Here is a 20,921-nt window from a genome sequence, read left to right as displayed (position 1 = left end):
AAACTGAAATCCTAAAATAAAATTATTTGGAGATATAGCCTCTGGATCGTTATTGAACATAATTAAATCCAAGGCTTACCTTACGATCCAATTTATGGATATATAAAATTGGATATATAATTGGATGAATATATAAATTGGATCGTAAGGTAAGCCTTAGATTTAATTATATAAAATTATTGCTTCGACATTCACTTCCTTTCAAAATTATCTTTCTTTCAACACAAAAATCAAATTTGTCAAGTTGTGGATCAGAATCATGAAAAAACCTGTGACGTTTTTATTATATACGATTGGTGCCAGCTGGTATAAAACTGTGACGTCTTCTTCAATGTCCAAAAGTCAATTACCAGGCTAAACTCTTAAAATGCAGTTTTTAACACTGAGTCTTCATTATTTAAATACCATAGATCTGTGGATATGGAATGTAACGGGTGTAATGTGTGAGTGAGATAAGCAGAGCCTCTAGCCTGTCGCCACCTGTCGGAGAAAGACCTCAATTAAACAGAGAAAGTGAACAGAAAGTAAGAGCGACCATCCAAACGTAAATCATTTATTAACAAGTATAAATAATATGTACAGCTTTGGTTTACAATGTTTTACTATAAATAATAACAACGAACTAAAACTACTCTAGAAAAATAACATATCTAGGCCTAATAGTACCGGTGAAACGGTTTAACAAAATAAACAATAAACAAGCAAAACAAAAACATAACAAAAGCAAAACAAGGGTGAAAGGTCACGGAAAAGAGAAAAATAAATAAAATAGGTACTCGAAACTAAACAAAAGTGTGATAATTCTCTATTAAAACAATTTCCTACAAAGAAACTGTTCAATAATTTTCAAAACTGACGGTTAATAGTTACAGAAATAGTGCATCGTAATATACGGAAATATCTACAAGTAGTGAACAACGAGGCTTAGACTAAAAGGTATATACATCATCAATACTTGTCCTATACACAATTTGCATTGACACATTAGATTTACTTACAGATATAAGCTATAATTGTACTAACGTATTAAGACTATGTACATTTAAGGCAGTAATGTGTGCTTTGCGTAGTAAATGAAACTTATATTAGATTATTGGGATAGTTAACCCATAAAATAAATATACAACCTGGCCAAAAAGAGTAAAATAATATATAACTAAACCCGTTTTCAACTGTTCTCTTGTTCGTATCCCTCACTTCTTCACCTTCCACCCTGCAACCCCGTCGTCGATCACTTCCATACCTTGGCCGTACCCGATGTCCGGCTCGCTGTAGGCCCGGTGGCTCCTCTTGCTCTCGGTGGACTTCCTGTCGAGCGTGCTGTAACGGAAGTCCTGTTCCGAGTAGTGCGACTGATACTTGGGTCTAGTGTCTGACTCCACCAGCTGGTAGGTGTGAGAGACCGGGTCCCAGTTGTACACCTGTCTAGTGCTCTGAGTCTCCTGCTCTCTAGATACTACAGGTCTGGAAGGATGGTTGACCGCAGCCGCTTGAGGCTTGGGTCTCAACGACGTCGTCCACGCCCGAAGGTCCTGCGCTCTGGTAGGTCTCGGAGGCCACTGGAAGTGCTGCGTCTGCAACGTCTGCTGCTGTTGGTTCTGGTGTTGCTGTGGTTGGTACACTTGCCACTGGTTGTCTTGACGAGGGGGACGCGGGTTGTTCCACTCGTTCGACTGTTCATGCCAAGAGGGTGGTGGTGTGTGGGACTCCTCCCCCCAGGAGATCGCATCCGAGTGGCTAGCCGAGTCTTGCCACAGATTCGTGTGCACGTTGGACACCTCTCCAGGCCACAAATTCTCCTGGGATTCTTCGTGCTTTTCAGGGTGTTCCACGTGGTGTTCGTGATGTTCGTGGTGCTCTTCCTTCTGCGGCTGGTAACGCACTCTGGTCCTGACATGGTCGGTGTATTGTCCGATCACGTCCTTCGGTCGTCCTCTAGGCACTCCAGGGTTATACCCGCGATTGTACAAGTCCGCGTGACGATTCAGAAACTCCTTATCGTACTCCAGAGGTAGCCTCTTGGAGGGTATGTCGAAGTAAGGGTAGTCTTCATCTCTGTGGTCGTATTCGTCGTAGTCGTCAGTCGGGATTTCTTGTTCGTAATCGTCAAACTCCGGAGGGACTTCTCTGTACGTCGTGGGTCTCCTGGGAGGTCCTCTGTAGGGTCTCCTCTTTTTCTTGTACCTGCTGTAAGGCGAGATATGTGGTGGCCTCCTCGAGGGGATGTAGTTTTTGTACTTGGTAGCGTACACGGGAACTCCATATGACGACGGCCTCTTCCTGTAGCTGGTGGGGCGCTTTCTTCTACGCCTGGAGGAGCTGCGACCTCTATAGTACTTGAGAGCTCGGCCCTGTCTGCTGATCTCCGGGACAGGACCTACCAGAGGAAGGTTCTTGGGAGGGAAGGCCTGCTTCAGGATACGCGGTGGGATTGGCACCAATGAGTAGCCATAGTCCTTAGCATACAACGCCTTCTGAACTCCATAAGCTGCTTTTATGAATTTTGGAGGTGTGCTGGAACAAAAATTAACAAATTAGTAACTGAATACCACAATTCGGTCACTTAGATCTATCATCACTGTGTTGTCACTATCTAAAACACTTAATTAGGTTCTGTATTTTAAATATTTCATTATAGAAGTTACTTAAAATATAATCAAATCTGATCCTGTTGGACAAATACGACAGAGTAAAAATGTTATTAAATATTGAAATAAGACCAAGTCTTTAGACCTTAACATAATGCATCATGATCATGATGATGTATTTACAAAATTGCATTTGCACGATTGCATTTAGAAAATATTTTATGGTCAACCGAATATAAATCCTTTATGAATTATCTTGACCTGGTGCTTCTTATCACACAGTCTCAGTTTACAATTTAGCAATCTAAAGATTCTTCATGCATCTGTACGGTTAGATAACGTTTCCGATTGGGTATCCATTGCGTTCAAATTCTGGTAAGGTTGGTATGAGTGTGAAAAATACATGGACTTTTATTCATTAGACAATTTATATTATGAGCTATTTGATATCTTGTTAGGTATCCAAGTTAATGGATCTGCTTAACCATCAAACCCATCCTGCAAAGCTCGTGCCGATTGGGATGGAATGAAGTGATTGTAGTGCAAGAGAGATAGATAATCTCCTCCAAAACTCATCTTTCGCTCCTCTGAATACTTATACTAAATTATATTACTGTAAAGATATACAAATGCGATTGTGTTAGAGTTGTAATGCGATTGCGCATCTCGCGCCCGCTTAACTGAGATCACGACGAATTGATTTAAATATATGATTCAATTTATAGGTTGGGAATTTGTTTAAGTAGCTTGAACACACAACGTGACCTGTTGTTTTTATGGATATCTTTATGTGTATGTGGTGCGGGTGTTGATACAGAATAAATAATTCGGTGATATGGCATACTACAAATGTAATTCGGTATGAGTGTCGTTGCTACGGAATTCGATGCTATAGGATTTAATGCTATAAGATTCGATGTTATGGGATTCGATGATATAGGATTCGATGATATAGGATTCGATGCTATAGAATTTTATTCTATTGTGACTTACCCAGAGTCGGCGCCGTGTATGAACACCACGGCGGCAACAAGCAGTACAGCGCCTGCAGCCATCGGCCATCTGTAAAATGCAAAACCATCATTAAAGCGTATTGTACTGCACAATACAATAGTGTACGAGTGATACACAAATGTACTGCTACATTCTACAAAAAAATCATAAAATCTGTATTGTTAAATTTATCTTACACATACTACACAGTACAAATATAAAAAAAATGCTTGAATATGCATAAGATAAAAAAACAAGAAGAGGTACTCTGCAAACTTAAAGAGATGTTGTCATGTGTAAAAGAGGTGGCTGTGGTAAAATACATATAGGCCCTAGTTGAATCAATTAAATAAAATAAATAAATCCAAAACGTGTTATAATACAAATAATAGTAACACAAATCATTAAACACAATACAAAATTTCTCACAATGTAAGTTTTGCTAACAAACATTTTTAGATTTATTTATAACTAGCAGAGTACCCGTCCTTCGTACGGGGTTGGAATATAAGTATAAAATGCTTATTGCAGTTATACTCAAGCTTTGCGTTTGCAATAAGGGAGGACACAGTTTGATAAAATTTGCTTTTTTAAATTTACAGTTTTCTATAGTACTACACATCTACCATATCCATAATGTTCTACCAATTCACCTAAACAATAGAGAAAAATAAATTATCAACAATTCGCAAAATATCACAAATTATTCATAAAATGTAAAACATAAACATAACTGTAAACAATCCTACTTTGACAGTTCTCATTGCGAATCACACTTTTTTGTTGCTTAGTTCAAATAAGCTGTTTTCATAAATGCAAAAAAATATATAGTGCTGCACCCTGTTGGTAATCTTTTTAATGCTTTTCCATATCATAGAACCATTTTATTAAGTTGAAACAGCTGACTAAATTCTTTAATTCCCTTTAAATATGAATACTCATAAGGTTAACATGGGGAATTACAGAGCCACTGGGGTGGAACCCGAAAGGATTTTTGTGATAAGAATATGCCTATATGTTAATCGGGAATGTAAGCTATCATCATGCCAAATTTCAGCCCAATCCGTCCAGTGGTTTATGCGTGATTGAACTTCAAACAAACAAACACAAAAACTTTCACATTTATTATATTAGTAAGATTCAAAATAGGTCCCTCCAATATGAGTTTGCCATTGTAGACTCGTATAAAAAACAGCACACGAGTTTATTAAGAAAAGTAATTGTGAAAACCCTCTAAAATAATCTTCAAACAACCGTTACCACTCTAGACGAAGATCTGAACTACTGTGCTCCAAAAAAGACATCTCGTTAGTTTGATTTATTAAGATGGGCGAGAGATTTGCTGAAGAAAGTTACTGAGTGAGCGAGCCAAGTCTAGTCGACGATAAATGAGCTAATAACCTGAGGTGAGTGATAAATAATGGTGAAGACAAGTTAAATGCGACTTCTGGAAAACTTAATTCTTCAGTTTATATCTTCATCCACACCTTAGGGTTGGTATTTTGAGTATTGATACAAATATATTCGGTGTGTACTTAAACTGAAGATCGTTTTAGAATGACAACTTGCGTGGTGGAATCAAGCCGCAGAAAACGGTGTTGTCAATAATTAGTGATTCATTTCGAATACACCGTCTTATTAAGGGTAATATTTGTGAGCTATTTTATGTCACATTAAATCTTTTGCCAAAAGATTTAGGAGAATGTTTGGTTCGGAATCCAAAAGTCAATGGTAGCACGTATCAAGCTTTCAGTAGTTGAACAAAGAAGTTTTGAAACAATAAAAGGATAAAAGGATAAAGGATAAAAATTACAACGATAGTAAAATTTTACTACTTTGTGTCCAAATCCACATTTTAGGCGTATGAAATACATGCATTTGCTATTAAACTAGTAATTATATAAACCAGAGATGTATTATTGATGACTTTATACAGTATACTAGAAGCATGTTAATTTATGGATTATCGCCACCTTTTAATCTGAAGCTGTTATGTTAGTTTGTGTCCAGTAACGTTTTAGTCCTCCATAATACATCGTGCCAAAAGACGAATAATATTTTTACATACCAATTCTTATATCTGGTTAAAATTGTTTAAAGGTGTAAAACAAAAAGCCTATCAATAAACACTATAGATACACCAGATATAAATATTTTTAAATTGTCAGGTAATACACAAGCATGTCAAAACAATGACTGGATGATTAATCTGTAGTGACACAAAGTCCGAGTTTACAATTATTTCGCTCTTTTCAGGCTCTAATGTTCAAATTGTGTTTACCGAAAGTGTGATGGAGGAGTCGTTATCTTACTAATATTATAAATGTTAAAGTTTGTGTGTTTGTTTGTTTGAAGTTCAATCACGCATTAACTACTGGACGGATTGGGCTGAAATTTGGCATGATGATAGCTCACAATCCCGATTAACATATAGGCATATTCTTATCTCAAAAATCCTTTCGGGCTCCGCCCCAGTGGCTCTTTAGTTCCCCATGTTAACCTTATGAGTATTCATATTGAAAGGGAAATTAAAGAATTTAGTCAGCTGTTTCAACTTAAAAAGTTGGTTCTATGATATGGAAAAGCATTAAAAACTTATAAGATTTACCAACATCACCAGCAGCACTATATTTTTCCTACAGTCACCCGACAAAGTTGGCTTCCTTGTACTGTTTATAGTACAGAAAGCTGCTAATTGCTGCATATTTATACTTTGCCGTATGGTTTATACTTTGCCGTACGGTTTATACTTTGCCGCACATCAGGATTCCAACGAAACAACACAAAACAGCGTGGTTCTATTATGCAAGTAATCCGTGTACGCTTGGAAATAGGTTGGCAACACTTAAAGATAATAATACTATGAGCAGCTGATTGACTATTATAAATACGATTTAACCTGTCATTTCGTGTTTATAGTTTCGTTATTCCTGAACTTTCTGGGCTTTTCTTTTAAACGTTTTTAAAACATTCCTACGATCTTAATAAACAAGAAAATACCTTTAAAGCATTTTTTTTCAGGCACGGAAACCACTTCAAATTACAAAAACATGCGGAACTATATTCTCAAAACGCGTAGCACATTTATTGCCGAGGAAAAATAGCGGAGTGATACGGACCGCGGGTACTACATTCTCTAGGGCACCATTTGTGTTGCCAGCTGAACCTAAAAACGTGTTGTATAGTGTTTGAAAGACTAATTATTTATATGCTTTATAACGACTGTAGGAAAAATATAATGTGTAACACGAGTGAAAAAGGCCTTTGCTGCACTCGAGATCATTCCGCACTCGCCTGCGGCTCGTGCGTAAACATTGCTCTCGTGTGCAGCAAAGTGCCACTTTCACCACTAGTTACACAAATAACTATTTTTGCATTTATGAAAACAGCTAATTTGAACTAAGCAGCAATAAAAAACTGTAATAGGCAATGAGAACTAACTGTCAAAGTAGGATTGTTTACAGTTAGTTATGTTTATGATTTTAATTTCATGGATAATTTGTGATACTTTGCGAATTTTTGATAATTTATGTTTATCTATTGTTTAGGTGAAGTATTAGAACATTATGGTTATGGTAGATGTGTAATACTATATAGAATACTGTAAATTTAAAGAAGCAAATGTTATCAAACTTTGTCCTCCCCCATTGCAAACGCAAAGCTCGAGTATAACCGCAATAAGCCGTTTATACTTATGCCAACCCCGTACGAAGGACGGGTACTCTGCTAGTAGTGAAATATATTCTGGACCTACATCACCTGATATTTAAGATTAATGGTTAATAAAAGGTGGACATCAAAGAGACAGGGTTTGGGTCGCTCGCTCATGAAAAAAACTAATAAACGCCAATGGCGATGATAAAGACTCATATACTTTTTACATATCACATAGATCCTTCCAAGACTTCTTCCCCAATTTGTAGTCCCATTATTAACTTTAACCCAAAACTGAAGGAAATCAATTGCTACGTACGTACTGGGTTGACGATACAAGACATTCATAATCGACCAAGAGTTGTCTCGGCTTTCACGAGTTTTAATTTGTGGAGTTGTCTAGAGAGAGTGAGAGGGCCTGTCGTAAAATGAACCGATGAAACCAGAGCAAGCAACAAACAAACGAGAGGGAAAACTGAAACACGGAGCCAACGGCTCAACAGTTGGGTATAAGACAACAAAAGTAGACTTCTCATCCCATTGTACATTTTGAAGCTCGTTTTTCGTGTCTAGTTCATGTCCGGTGACACTGATTGCTAGTGACGACGAAATTTGTTTATATTATTTTAGGGTTAATTTCATGATTTGTGCTTTACTGTTTGGTTTTGTAACTAGAGGACGAGTAATTGTTTATGATTAGATCGTTTTATCTGGTTAAACGAAGTTGTACATGACTGAAATAGCAAGAAACAAATTGTAAACAAAACACGACCTGTGCACCGGACAGAACTAGCAATTATCTATATGGCTCACTTAGCAAGTTAAACATGGTTAAAAATAATTATTCGTCATACCACAGCAAAAAGAGTTTTTTAATACATGCGTCGTGGGTCTACGCATAAATAAAACATACTCCCTAAGATTTCTCATCCTTATGGAGCAGCTGAAGCCAATTGTATTGTTAGTTCTGTCCGGTGCAGTGTAGAGGTCGTGTTTAGTTTACAATTTGTTTCTTGTTATTTCAGTCACTTTCAGACCTCGTTTAGCAAAATAAAAATATCTGATCATAAACCACTCGTCCCCTAGTTGTGTAACCAAACAGTAAAGCTCAAATCATTAAATTAAACCTAAAATAATATTTAAAAAATTTCGTTGACACTAGCGATCAGTGTCACTTCCAAACATTGTTGGGTCACTTTACACCCTATAGTAGTGAAATATACGATTACTGTATACACGTTACCTACTAATATACAACTTTTACTAATGTTTTTAGTGTTTATTTCTTTTTTCGACGTTATTTTTCAAGAGGATGGTCTAACTACTGTCTAACGTTGACTTTTTGTTATTATTTTACTTTCTACCAATTTTTCTAAGCACAAAATCTATTTTTTATCGGGTAGGCCTATGCAGGTATCATTAGGTCCACGAAAAATTCTTCTAAACACTGGCAAGCAAAATTACGGATTTTTTAAAACGCACTTCTTATTCCATCAGTGAGAGTAACAGTAATTAGGTATGTGTTATCTATAATCTGAACTCATACTTAATAATTTCATGTTGCGGGGTGGCGAATCAGTTTGGTCCTTCGTGACTGATACTGAAACTGAAACTGATGAATCACTAACTCACCAATGATCTCCTATCAGCCCGTCGGTGAACTGTTCCTTGAACTCATCTCCAGGAGCTGGAACAACCGTGCAATCAAGTCAGTTGATTTAGTAAACTGTTCTTAATTATAACATGTAATTAATGAGTTTAACTGAAGTAAAGGTTAACAAATCTGGTCCCAATATATAGACGGGGTGCCCACCTATACTAGATGTTAATAAGCCCATTGAAGATTAGATATTAGACTCCAACTCGCCAGGGTGCATCTTTTCACCCATCCATCTTTTGATATTTTTAACTTCCTATTACATATCAGTCTCCAATCCGACTTACATGCAAATTACATGGCCATCCTCTCAAAAACACGTACGGGTAACTTACACTTACTCACAATAACTACAAATATCTTAGTATACAATTTACAACTACCCTCTTCCTCAGTAACAATTCCTATGAAAATTCAAAACCTAGATCCTAGATCCCAAATCCTAGATTCATGGCTGAAATCCAAACGTTTCAAATCTGTAGATAAGCTTTTGTCCTTCAATAATTAGATACGTGTTTAATAAAGCAAGATCGGGGTTACTGCGCGCTTCTGAAAATGTACTGTATTTCATCTGTTTGTTTTAGTGATCGTATGCTATGTTATTCTGTTTTGGACAGTGTCAATTGCTCTTATGGATGAAAGAGAATAACGATATTTTGATATAAATTTTCATATTGTAAGGTGACGATGGATGAAGGACAAGAATAATGAATAATGAAGGCGGAGTGTTGAATGAATGAATAATTAACAGCTTTGTTACTGACTAAGATCAGCTGGTATAGCCAGGACCAAACCCAATGATCGAAGACAGATGAATCCAGTTTCCATAAGAGCCCGTCAAACCAAGAAAGCTTATTCTGTGATGTAAGCATTTTTCACTCTGCTACCCTCTTTAGTTGATATAAGTATCCAAAACCCAAAGATAGTACTGAAAAGTGCTTTGAGAACATAAAATGAATTAAAAATGCTAATAATGAAGTTTTTAATTGAAAATGCCTTGATATAGATATAAGATGCTAGGACATTTTCTACGCAAAAGGAAGAAAAACGTTAACCAGACAGAGTTCAATTTGAATATCCTCAGTAAGAAAAAAATAACAAAAAAATAATATGGATTATAACAATAATAAAATCAGGTAAAATTCTTTCGGCAACATGCAGCAAGCCATATGGTCCATTGGAAGTCATTGAATCCGTCCAATTTTCGGGAATGCACTTTGTCCAAATACGGGACAATAATGCTACTTTTCGTTACCAGTGTATTGTACCCTGTAGGGTTTTTAACAGAGAGGGACACGGCTGATGCTATTTAGGTTAGGTTTTTTACGTCACGTAAACAAACCTTACCTGAAGGTTACATGACTTTTTGGTGTCTGAATAATGAAGGTGACCTTCCTTTGTATCGGGCAAATTTAAAAAATAAACCTCTTCTCAAAAAGACCCACCCAGTCTACCGTCTAACTGACAGTACTGTTTGTAAGTCTTAGTTACCGCAACATTTCAGCCAATGGTGTTAAAAATAGCAATCAAAATTTCAGGAGGAATTTTAACCTGACATTTAAAAGCTTGACTTCGGTTATTTTCAAGTCTTCTAACTGGCCTTTGCAATACAGTCAACTAAAATAATGATGTTTGAGCTCAATGATGAAGCTTTATAGATCCTAAAATCTTGTTAAAAGGTTTGAAGGCCCATCACAATCCGTTGCCTTCCGAATTAAAAAAAGCACCACACAACATACTACAAGCGAACTCCTAAACGACTGCGAGAGAGGCTATTAAACAAATTGGAAATGTAAAACAATTTCACCCTACATGACACAGTAGTGTTCATAAAGGCGATTGTCTGCAGTTTCGGACATTGGCTATCGCACGAAGATCTGCCCCTTATCACCAGTAGAAAGCCACTCGCTATACCGTGTCTCATATAAATATTCATCCGCGCCAGGTACTACTTTCATTACGCTTTCGTTTAAGATTAACGATCGAACGTATCGGTGACAGGTGATATTAAATCCCGTAGTTTGATAACTTGTTGAAGGAAGTTTATTTAAAAATGTTATGCAACAGCTGTTGAAGAATGTTATAGTATTTGCTATTTGTACAAGGGCGTCATAATTTACCGTGCATAATGCATAGATACTGAACGTATTAGACAACTTTGGAAGTTGACAGTGTTTTCCTGATTCCTAGGAATATATTTGAAACAAGTTATACGCCAAAGATTTTACGCGTTGTTAAGGAATATTCAAATTTTTGAACTGTTCGAAAGAGAGAGTACAGCTATGCTCACACATTCGTTCACCAATTAATTAGGCGTTAAGCTATGCTAATGAGATTATGTGACTAATTGAATTGTACAACTGTTAGCTATAACATACCGATCGTTCGATGGAATGTGGAGCGAAAACTGGTAAATATCCAATATGGTGTAATCATTATGGAATTATGATTACCTAAGCCCGTATGAATTTCATCATAGTTAAAACTTAAAAACTTAAAACTTAGTAAGCTGGAACGATTATTGTTATCATTTATTTTACAGAAAATAAATAAAATACGTTTAATAACACTCTTAAAACACACTGTTATTTCAAAAAACGGTAAATACATATAAAGGATGGTGAGTGGTGATCGATTTTACAAAATAACATTAAGGTATGAAATCTAAACTTTCTTCACACTGGAATTGGGAACGTAGTCCAATAAACTATCAAACCATCCAAGTTGTGTGTGAAATAAATTGTCTAACAAATAGTTCTCCAAACAAAAACATCACAGACCTCTCTAAAACGTATACCACACAACCAAAACCCGTATGCCATTTCCAAACCATTCTACAATAGAGGTTTGCCCATAACAATAATAATAGGATTAGTGAAATATCAACAATGACGAAGCTGCACTTTCCCCGGGAAAGCATCGCTTTGTTGGCGGGAAATGGTCCAGGTGGCATTAAAAACGAAAGTGAACCCCAAAAAGAATTAATACCCGAGTTTACTTCCTGAAGATATACGGAGGACACCTTTGAGAGGGAAAGTGAAGAAAGCCCAAACGAAGGTGAGTTAGCTAATATAGAGTTGATGACTGTAAACTTTCTGAGCCGTTCTGTTTCTCCTACACTACAGAAGCTACTGGTACGGTTGTGTAATACATTAGATGAAACACAATCTATTTAGATTTATCATCTTAAAAAGTCAGCAGAGGACTGAGTGCGCTTCTTTCTGGCAAATGTAAGGGTATAATAATTATTCCTTGTAATTGAATTCAAAACTAGTATCACCAAACGAACGTCTATAAATTTATACCAGTCCTCTAGTAGACATTACTGTTTTTTTTTTTTATATTAGAACGCAAACTGTAATATAGAATATAAAATATAGGATATGCGCATATAATTGACATCAGCTCACTAAAACAATACCGGACATGTTATCCAAGTCAAATATGTTTCAGACTAGAAAATTTCATGTATTTGCATAAAATACATTTAGTTTCGTTTTCCAAGTTTTCTTGGATAAAAGATTGTTCTATAACTATTGAAATGCATAAACATACTGCAATCACAGAAAAAAAATACCATTATATAATGCAACTGAGTAGACAAACACAAACAATAAAGAGATATATCTTCTTGTTGGCATTGGTAAGTAAGGAATTAATAAGTATTCACAACTTTCGTGCGACATTTCCTCAAGCTATATCACCACCATTTTAGTGTTGATTTTTGTTTCATGTAGGCATGAATTACACATTTCAAACTCGATGCGACAGAATAAACAATTAAATGCAGTATAATCAAATCGTCAAAATAGTAAAGAAAAGAAACAGAAAATCGTGATAAAATATAAACAAATTACAAAAACGTTTGGTTGGACAAAATATACATTTTACCCTCCCACACACTATCTCACTACAAATACAAGCCCCTTGTTTACCAGTAATGTCTGAATTTAGATAATGGACACGCCATCATTAGTATCCGGATACAAGGAGAAATAATGGACAAAGCGCACGCCTAATTTGGAGAAATTTACACATGAAAATTCGGGGTTATGGAGGTTGGGTTTGGGTTCGTGCGGTAAAACACACACTTTGGGGACGAGACGTTGTGATTGGGGGACGATATCGACTGACCTTGGGTCACCTGGGGGGGGGGGGGTCAGAGGTTGTGGAGAAGATTTTGGCAATCGTGAGATTCTTACGGCCCAAATTGACTGATCAGTGCTTGGCTCGATTTTCATTGTGAATTGTGGGAATCGGGTTTCTGATTGTTTTCCAGTTTGTGTTCCAGTTGAGCCAAAAAAATTCCTTAGTTTGTTTATTTACTTTCGTCACTTCTACAAAAATTTGATCAACTTCTCATGAACAAAATCGTTCTTATGTCAATCTATATAAAGGGCTTTTATTGGGTTTACTCATTGTTTGATTTTCTCAATTCAAATTAAAACATATTATACAGGAAGAGTTTGAGACGGAATATTTGAACTGTATGTTTTCGAGTGTAGAATATAAAAAAATAGTAAATTCAGAAAAGATATACTCATAGAAGACCAAATATTTGACTCGTAGCTCTCATGAATTACCACCGGTTCTAAGGAAAAGTACCGGTACCAAAAACCAACGTTTACACTTAAGAAAAGAATTATAGTACTTACGACTAATTCAAACTGCCCTTCTAATCAAACTGTATTATAGGTGTTAATCCGTTGGAAAATATATGAATAAATAAATACACAGGCCACAAAACATGAAACATGTAACGTTAACAACGTAAAGCTTTAAAAACTCACTACGGTTTGCTCAAAAAGACTTTCACTTGATGTGGTGCAGTACCAAAGTTATTAATCCCCCTTGGTTTTAATTTTTTGTAAGTTTTCAAAAATCAAAGTTATTTCCCATTATAAGCATTATTTGTAAGCAACTTTTAATGTTAAAATTTAATGACAGTTTAAAAAAACCACCTTTATCCAAACAAAGGTTTCTTATTTAAAAGAGTACGTAATCTTTAAACGATAATCGGTACATATATCTAGCAAACATTCGGAGGAAATGTGACAAAAACGCACAAATCTGGGGTTTTGGACGTTTGTAGTTTTACTTCCTAAGTAGGAAAAGTACCGACATCGTTGTCGAAATGTAAGTAAGTAAAAACCAAAAGTGACACATTGGAAAAGCGAGTTGCGAGTTTAGCTACATCTATAAGTTAAACCTCTGTTACGATCACAGCGAAATTAGAAAGATCTTCCAAGATCGCAGCAACATCCACGATCCACGAAGCGCCGTCAATGAGTGGAAACCTTTATCGTAAGCTATTGGTGACGATGATAAAAAAAAATGTAAGTTTCCCAGCACTAATACAACACTGATTCGTGGCATTTTCTCCGGTAATCAAAACTCAAGAACAATCGTTGCAATTGCGATTAATTAAACCGTTTGTAAGGCACAACGTTTTTAATCTCACTTCGTTTGGATGTGCTAACAAAACTTGATCGGAAATGGTTGCGGTATTTGTAAACAACTTTTAATGTAAACATATCAGTGACAGCTAGAAGTGAGAACTAATTCAAACAGCTGTTCGTTATTTCATAAAATGTAATAGTAAACATTGGGAGAAAATTTGACAAAGTGGATGTGTACAGAGCTACATAGACCCCACTTTTGGCCCGATTTTGATGAAATTTTGTATATTGGTCAAAATCCATGGTATCTGCAGGCGTTTCGTTTTTCTCCATTTTATTTTTGGATTAGGATTTTTAAGGGTTATTTCACATTAAAATAACGGGAAAATGTGATTTTTTCAAAGCAGCTTAACGAAATGATACAACCCCCAATGCTGTAAATTATGGTTTGAAAGTTGTTGCAACTTGTATGATATCACCCATAAAATACCATAGTTAGCCTACTTCCACTGCATTCTAATAAGGGTTGTTGGCAAGCGAATGATATTTGTTGGAAAGTATGTGTAATTTTGCTGATAACGGTTATTTTAAAACCAAACATTAACACGTTCTTTTGTAAGTGCCTTAGGCATCTCAAACGTTTAGTCAAATTATGAGTTTTGTTGATTTTTTTTATTAATTTTGGTAATTTTACCCTTTAAAACTAGTCTATATATTTGTGATAGAAAGCCAGACAAAAAAAAATAAAAAGGGACTATATACCTATCTCAATAAAATCAAAGAGCGCGATTTTATACTTATTTGGCTTTGAAACTATTTAGAACCCTTTAAGATTACTCATTTCTATTGATAACAACAACGAATTAATTTCTTTTGACAACAGCAACATCGTTTTGGCCACTTCATAATGCCTTCATCAGTCGCCAGTTGGACCGTGGCAATATGTAGCGTTTCATTGTGATGGGAGAAAATTGGAGCGAACATTGTGCTCTGATTGAGATGTATTAGACTTCACATACGTTCAAGGGTGTACTGTAGTATTCTATTAGTAATACTGCTAGTAGCGAGTATGAATGTTTAGTAACAAAATCAGATTTAAAGTTCTATTTTACAAAAGAATATTCTAAAAAATAAAAAATCTAAGTAATTTGAAAATATTTTATGAAAAAGCTACAAAACCAAATGATTGATTTATTATTTTCAAAGTGGCATAAAGAATCCAATAGTAATTGTATTAAGTTCATGTATTATACATGGTGTTTCCAAATTAAACCTTATTTGTCAAAATCGGATGACAAACAACCGAGTTATCAGTTTTTTTCTACATTCGGCTACGCAATTTAATAGGACTACCATACTATACTGCTCTGTAAAATAACAAATAATATACAATGTTGAAGTCATATTAAATTGCGTAACCGAATGTAGAAGAAAACTTATAACTCGGTTGTTTGTCGTCCGATTTTAAAACCATTTAAAACCATTCCGATTTTTAGTGTCATTTGATTTGGATTTAAATTCTCTATCTTATTGATTTGAAAACAACTTCCTTAATATTTACGGTTTTCGTGAAATTTGGCATTAAAGATTTTAAATGGCCGACATATTGAAATAGCTTGAGATATTGGAACGAAACTTTGTAAGCTATTTTTACCTACTATAATACACATTTTATACTAATTTTGAAATTTATTTCTTGAAAATCATTAAAAAATATTAAATAATTCTTAAAAACCACAAACAGACAAACAAACAGAAATCTAGGCATTTTAGACCCATACTTTAATGTCATTTTATGTGTGTCTTAGCCCAAGGAACAAGTCCACAAAATATGTCCAGACAATTTGGAAACATCCTGTATATCAAAACACGCTTCTAGGTGTGCAGATTTGAAACTGGATTTATATTTTCGATTCAAACCAAAAAACTTGAAATAAACATGAAATATGTTTTACTTACATTTTTTTGTTTACATTTATATCAATCAATCAATTAATCAATCAATTATTGAGATGGGGACGCCACCTAGGTGCGTATTTTAACCCAAATATGAGTGAATGATGAGTGTAGAATGGTGTGTGATGACCTGTGTAGCTTTGTTACTGACTAAGATCAGCGGTTTCATTAGTCAGGATCATTTATTCAAAGCCCAATGATCAGGAACAGCTGGGTCCAGTTTCGAACTATCAAAAAGCTACTAACCTTTCTCAGCTTTAAGTTTTAAGTTTTAGTGGTTTCATATGTTTTTTTTTATTAAAACCAAATTTAGAAGTTTAAAAACGTGTCACCTGGGCATATTTTAACACATTAATGAGTAGAGAGTTTGAAGTCAAGATAGTAGAAAATTACCCATCATATTTATTTTTTAAACTTAAACAATGTTGCCGGCCAATGGCGGGGTGATAAATGCCAAAAGAAAACTCGGTACTTATGGATTAAACGGAGGCCACATTTTGTCAGCGCGCTGCGGCGGTTATGTTAGGTTGGGTTATCATAATAAAAAGTATCGTTCGATTCATAACGAAGCGAGGAAAGTCCTACACACATAATATTTACGATAACCCAACCTAACATAACCGCCGCAGCGCGCTGACAAAATGTGGCCTCCGTTTAATCCATAAGTACCGAAAACTCATTAATTTGAACCATTATTTGTACGGCCTTTGGTGTCAGGGTGCCCATCCAACCCGAATACTAATTGTACTTGAACTTTGATGAAATTCAAAGCCCGCGTCCTCTATGGATAAAGCTGCTAAAGCTTCGATACCTCAAAGGATTTGTGTAAAAGATCCACATTGTGTAAAAGCGACCCCAACCAACGTAGTTTTGAAAGAGAATTAGTAAGAAATAAAATTAAGCTTGGTTATATGATTTAAGCAAATGATTTTTGTACTAATTACTTATATTGATTACCTTACTAATTGAATGGATTAAGACGAAAGTTAAATTTTACTTGCGAAATCAATCAGGTCCAACTTTTTATATTTATATTGAGGTATCGTTTTATTTGTTCTATAAAATTGTAATAATCTTGGTATTTAAAGTTTCAGATACTAATAATATCTTTCTCTAGTACCTTTGACTAATAATACATAGTCAATGCTAATACTGATTCTTTAATACTATTGAGGAATTTGTTTGATCACATTAACTAATTTGGTCAAGTAAAGTATTGAAATTAAATTCCTCAAATGTTTGTTAAATAGTTTGTACTTTGCTTTAGAGCTTCAATTTGCAGAAAACCTTATTAATACCCTACACTCCTCGCTATACCTTTTCCTAATGCTTTCATGTCTACATTTTAGGAATATAGCCTTGACGCATGTAGCTTTAAAATATTTTTAACTGTACACATTGTATTTCATAATGAAAAATTGTATACTACATTCGTAGTTTAAGTAACATACAAAGTATTCTAGTCATTTAATAAATTTGAAAAACATAGAAATTGTTGATAAACTTATTGAGAAGTTTATTGCACATACAAGCTATTTTAAAACATTGTTATTGTATATTCAACAAAACTACAAAATTGCAATTTTTCAGATCAAGTTATATGTATTTATATTTCACGTACATAATATTTCAACGTGTTAACTGTCACCTGATATATTCTAGAACTGGAAGTATATTTTGTTATCCTTACTTACAATATAAGCAATTTCAACAGATTTGTAAACAATCGCTAATTAATGGGTCCGGAGAGAGTGCAAACCGCCCAATAGAGATTCTGTATCAGCTGATATGTGTATCAGCTGTCCAGAAAGTGTGGAGATGTGTAGATAGGGTTAGCGGCGCCTATCGTCATCAATTAATTGGGCTGATTTACATCTAATGAGGGCTTCGTACGATCTTGTACCTAATGAGCCTAAAACTCGAAAAGTGAGACTCTCACTGATCATTTGGATTCCGAAAGGGTATTCAAATGAAAATGAATTTCGCAAGGTTTATAGAACGAGTTTTTTTACTGGTTTTAAAAGAAATCGGAAGTTTCGTTCGGTTACGTATTGGTTTGGCAGGTTTAAAAATTTCCAATTAGGCTATTTAAATACTAAAAGTGAAATATAAACACCTGTCACATCATGGGGACGCTGCTGTTTGGACTACACAAGATATTTAAAAAGCTTCTAAAAATTGTTTGCCATACCCATACAACTGTACAACATTGTTAACTGAATACAAGAAAGTTTACTTTAGGTTGTGACTTTAAATTGAAGTCAATTTTTCAGCCTTTCTAAAATTGTCTGATTATTTTTAATGACAATGAAGCTACAAATGTATGTGGCTTTGATCTATAAATATTTATAAATATTTAAATGCTCAAATATTTATTTTGTTGAACATGCCTTTTTTCCTTGTTATTTATGGTTAGTATATAGGGCGATCGTCATTGTTGTTGTTTTTGCTATAGGTTATTGTTGTTAGTTACTATATTATTGTTATTTGTTTTTGTTGCCTATGTCTAAGTGTCAAATTTATAGTTGTTATTTAATATTAGCCATCTTGAACTGTACATTGCACTACTATTATATTGATAGATAAGTTTGTAAACAAATAGCACCACATCAAACAAAATGGAATGTCCGTTGAAATAAAATAAAATAAAATCTGAGGAGGCTACTTTAATTTGTGGCTTGTATTATTTATTGTGTGTACATATATTTTTTTATTTTGTATCTTTAAATTGATACATATGCCTATGGATAAATTCCTCATAAGTCTCAGCTTGGATGTTCTAACATTAGTTTTTATAGGAATAAAAAATTTAATACTTAATTCAGTTAATTGAATTTATTATAACAAAGTTAACAAAATATTTGTTTATCGTTGCGATTGATGGTAAAATAATCTTCAATTGATTTGATACAATGTGCAATTTAAAGTATTAGTTGTAATTCAAACGAAACATTTAAAACTATTAGCATTTACTCATATTAGCATAGACTTAATTATAGGATAAATAGGTAAACCTTTGCATCATTGTAACTAAACACTGATTATGGATCACAAAATCGGATTTGTGTTATTTTATGTCACAAAAACTTTTACTTTCAAACGATATATGTGATAATTAAGCTCCACAGTTGAACAGAAACTATAAAATAATTTCTTTATACACAGAAAGCAGTTTATATACATTAGGGGCTATAGTTTCAAAATAAAAAGGTTTAACTAACTTATTACGAATTTATTTTGCAAACAATTAAACTAATATAATTATTACTCAACTTTACCACATTTTTGGAAAATTAATGTTTGCATCCTAAGCGTATAAAAGAAAAATTTACTCACTTACGTAGGCTACAAAATCTTTTACATACACTATCTCAAAATGAAAATTGCCAAATTTCTATAAAAATTATATGAAAAAAACCGTTCAAAACTGAGTCAAAAATTTCGACAAAGGTTTAAAATAAAAATATTTTTACTTAAAAAATCTTAAGGTAAAAACTAAAACTCAAAATAATTGTTTAACCGAAAGTAAAATTAATTTGTATTTACCCTATGCAAAAAAATCTGCTCACCGACCCGTGTAAATCCAAATTTGCATGCGCTAACCAGAGAGGGACTCACCGCTGAACGGAGGATGTGGCGTCGTCGAGCGCAGAACCACGAATGCTTGGCCGTGACCTTGATACAACTTTATATCCGAGATCTCCCCAAGCCGGGGCCCATAGAGCCCCTGCCCTTACATCACTGCATGCCTAGAAAGCAGGATGACCAGGGTTGCCAATTAACATCTTATTTTATTCGAAAACTTACAAAGGTCCGAAGATTCGATTATGGTAAATCCCACTTTCGATTATTCTGTTATTTCGGTTGTGTTAGGGTTAACGTGTTGTCAAGGTCATGTGTATGCGGTTTGTGTGGTATGTTTTGAGAGTTGTTTGTGGCTGGAATCATTTTTGAGTTAATTTTTAGGTTTTGTGCACATGATTTGATAGTTACATTATTTACAAGCCCTAGAAACGTAGGAACCTATTACTTTAAAAACTAAATTGCAAAAAAATGTTATTTAACTTTTTTATTTGTACCATTTAGAACAGTGCATTTTACCAATACTTTAAAAGAAGTATGTGATCAATTAATTATTATTGTAAAACTATAATATTCAGTGGTATTTTGTCAACAAGTAAAAAATATCTATTCAAACTTCATCTTGGTGGTAAATATGCGGAAGGTTTTACAAATTTCAAATAACTTTGTTTAGCTTAACTTTGAGTGTTTAAGCTGTTTCTTCGTTTGTGTGCCACCTTCTACTTACTAAGTACTTGTACCGAATTTTTTATATTAATTTTAACAAAGTATAAAATAAAAATATGCTATACTAATTAGTATAGCATATTTGAGTCTTTACAACAAGTTGTCATCTATGTTTGGTCATAAATATTGTTTTTGTGATCGTGTGTGCAGTATATAAACACACAGAAAATCATAAACACCAAATTTCAAATTAATGATACTATGTATTAGAGAGTAACGTCAGTAGTACTCGCATAATACTTTACAAGCTGCTATACCCGTGCTTTGCAACGGGGAAAAATGTGACATAGAGAGCTATTAAAGTGGTGCTGATGTGTGAAAAAAAAACAGCAACTCTATGATTTAGTTTGAAAATATAAACTGATT

At 34.5% G+C, this 20,921-nt stretch overlaps 1 protein-coding gene across 2 annotated transcripts; it reads right to left on the bottom strand.

Moving 5' to 3' along the window:
- Positions 1-539: 539 nt before the first annotated feature.
- On the bottom strand, positions 540-19,899 carry LOC129005418 (uncharacterized). Of its 2 annotated transcripts, none has more exons than XM_054434306.1 (4): positions 19,866-19,899; positions 8,868-8,922; positions 3,582-3,650; positions 540-2,514 (listed from the first exon to the last, which is right to left on the bottom strand). In XM_054434306.1, the coding sequence occupies exons 3-4, from the start codon at positions 3,641-3,643 to the stop codon at positions 1,194-1,196; spliced, it is 1,383 nt and encodes a 460-aa protein (XP_054290281.1). In that variant the 5' UTR covers positions 3,644-3,650; positions 8,868-8,922; positions 19,866-19,899; the 3' UTR covers positions 540-1,193. The 2 variants fall into 2 exon arrangements, with proteins under 2 accessions (XP_054290281.1, XP_054290280.1); XM_054434305.1 differs by lacking the exon at positions 19,866-19,899 and adding an exon at positions 19,821-19,839.
- Positions 19,900-20,921: the final 1,022 nt, after the last annotated feature.

Source organism: Macrosteles quadrilineatus, unplaced genomic scaffold, assembly GCF_028750875.1.
Source record: "Macrosteles quadrilineatus isolate MER2022 unplaced genomic scaffold, UCM_ALF_1.0 Scaffold_21__1_contigs__length_2333173, whole genome shotgun sequence".
NCBI lineage: Eukaryota > Metazoa > Arthropoda > Insecta > Hemiptera > Cicadellidae > Macrosteles > Macrosteles quadrilineatus.
The sequence above is the reverse complement of the archived record's forward strand: the minus strand, read 5'-3'. Positions and strand labels throughout refer to the sequence as shown.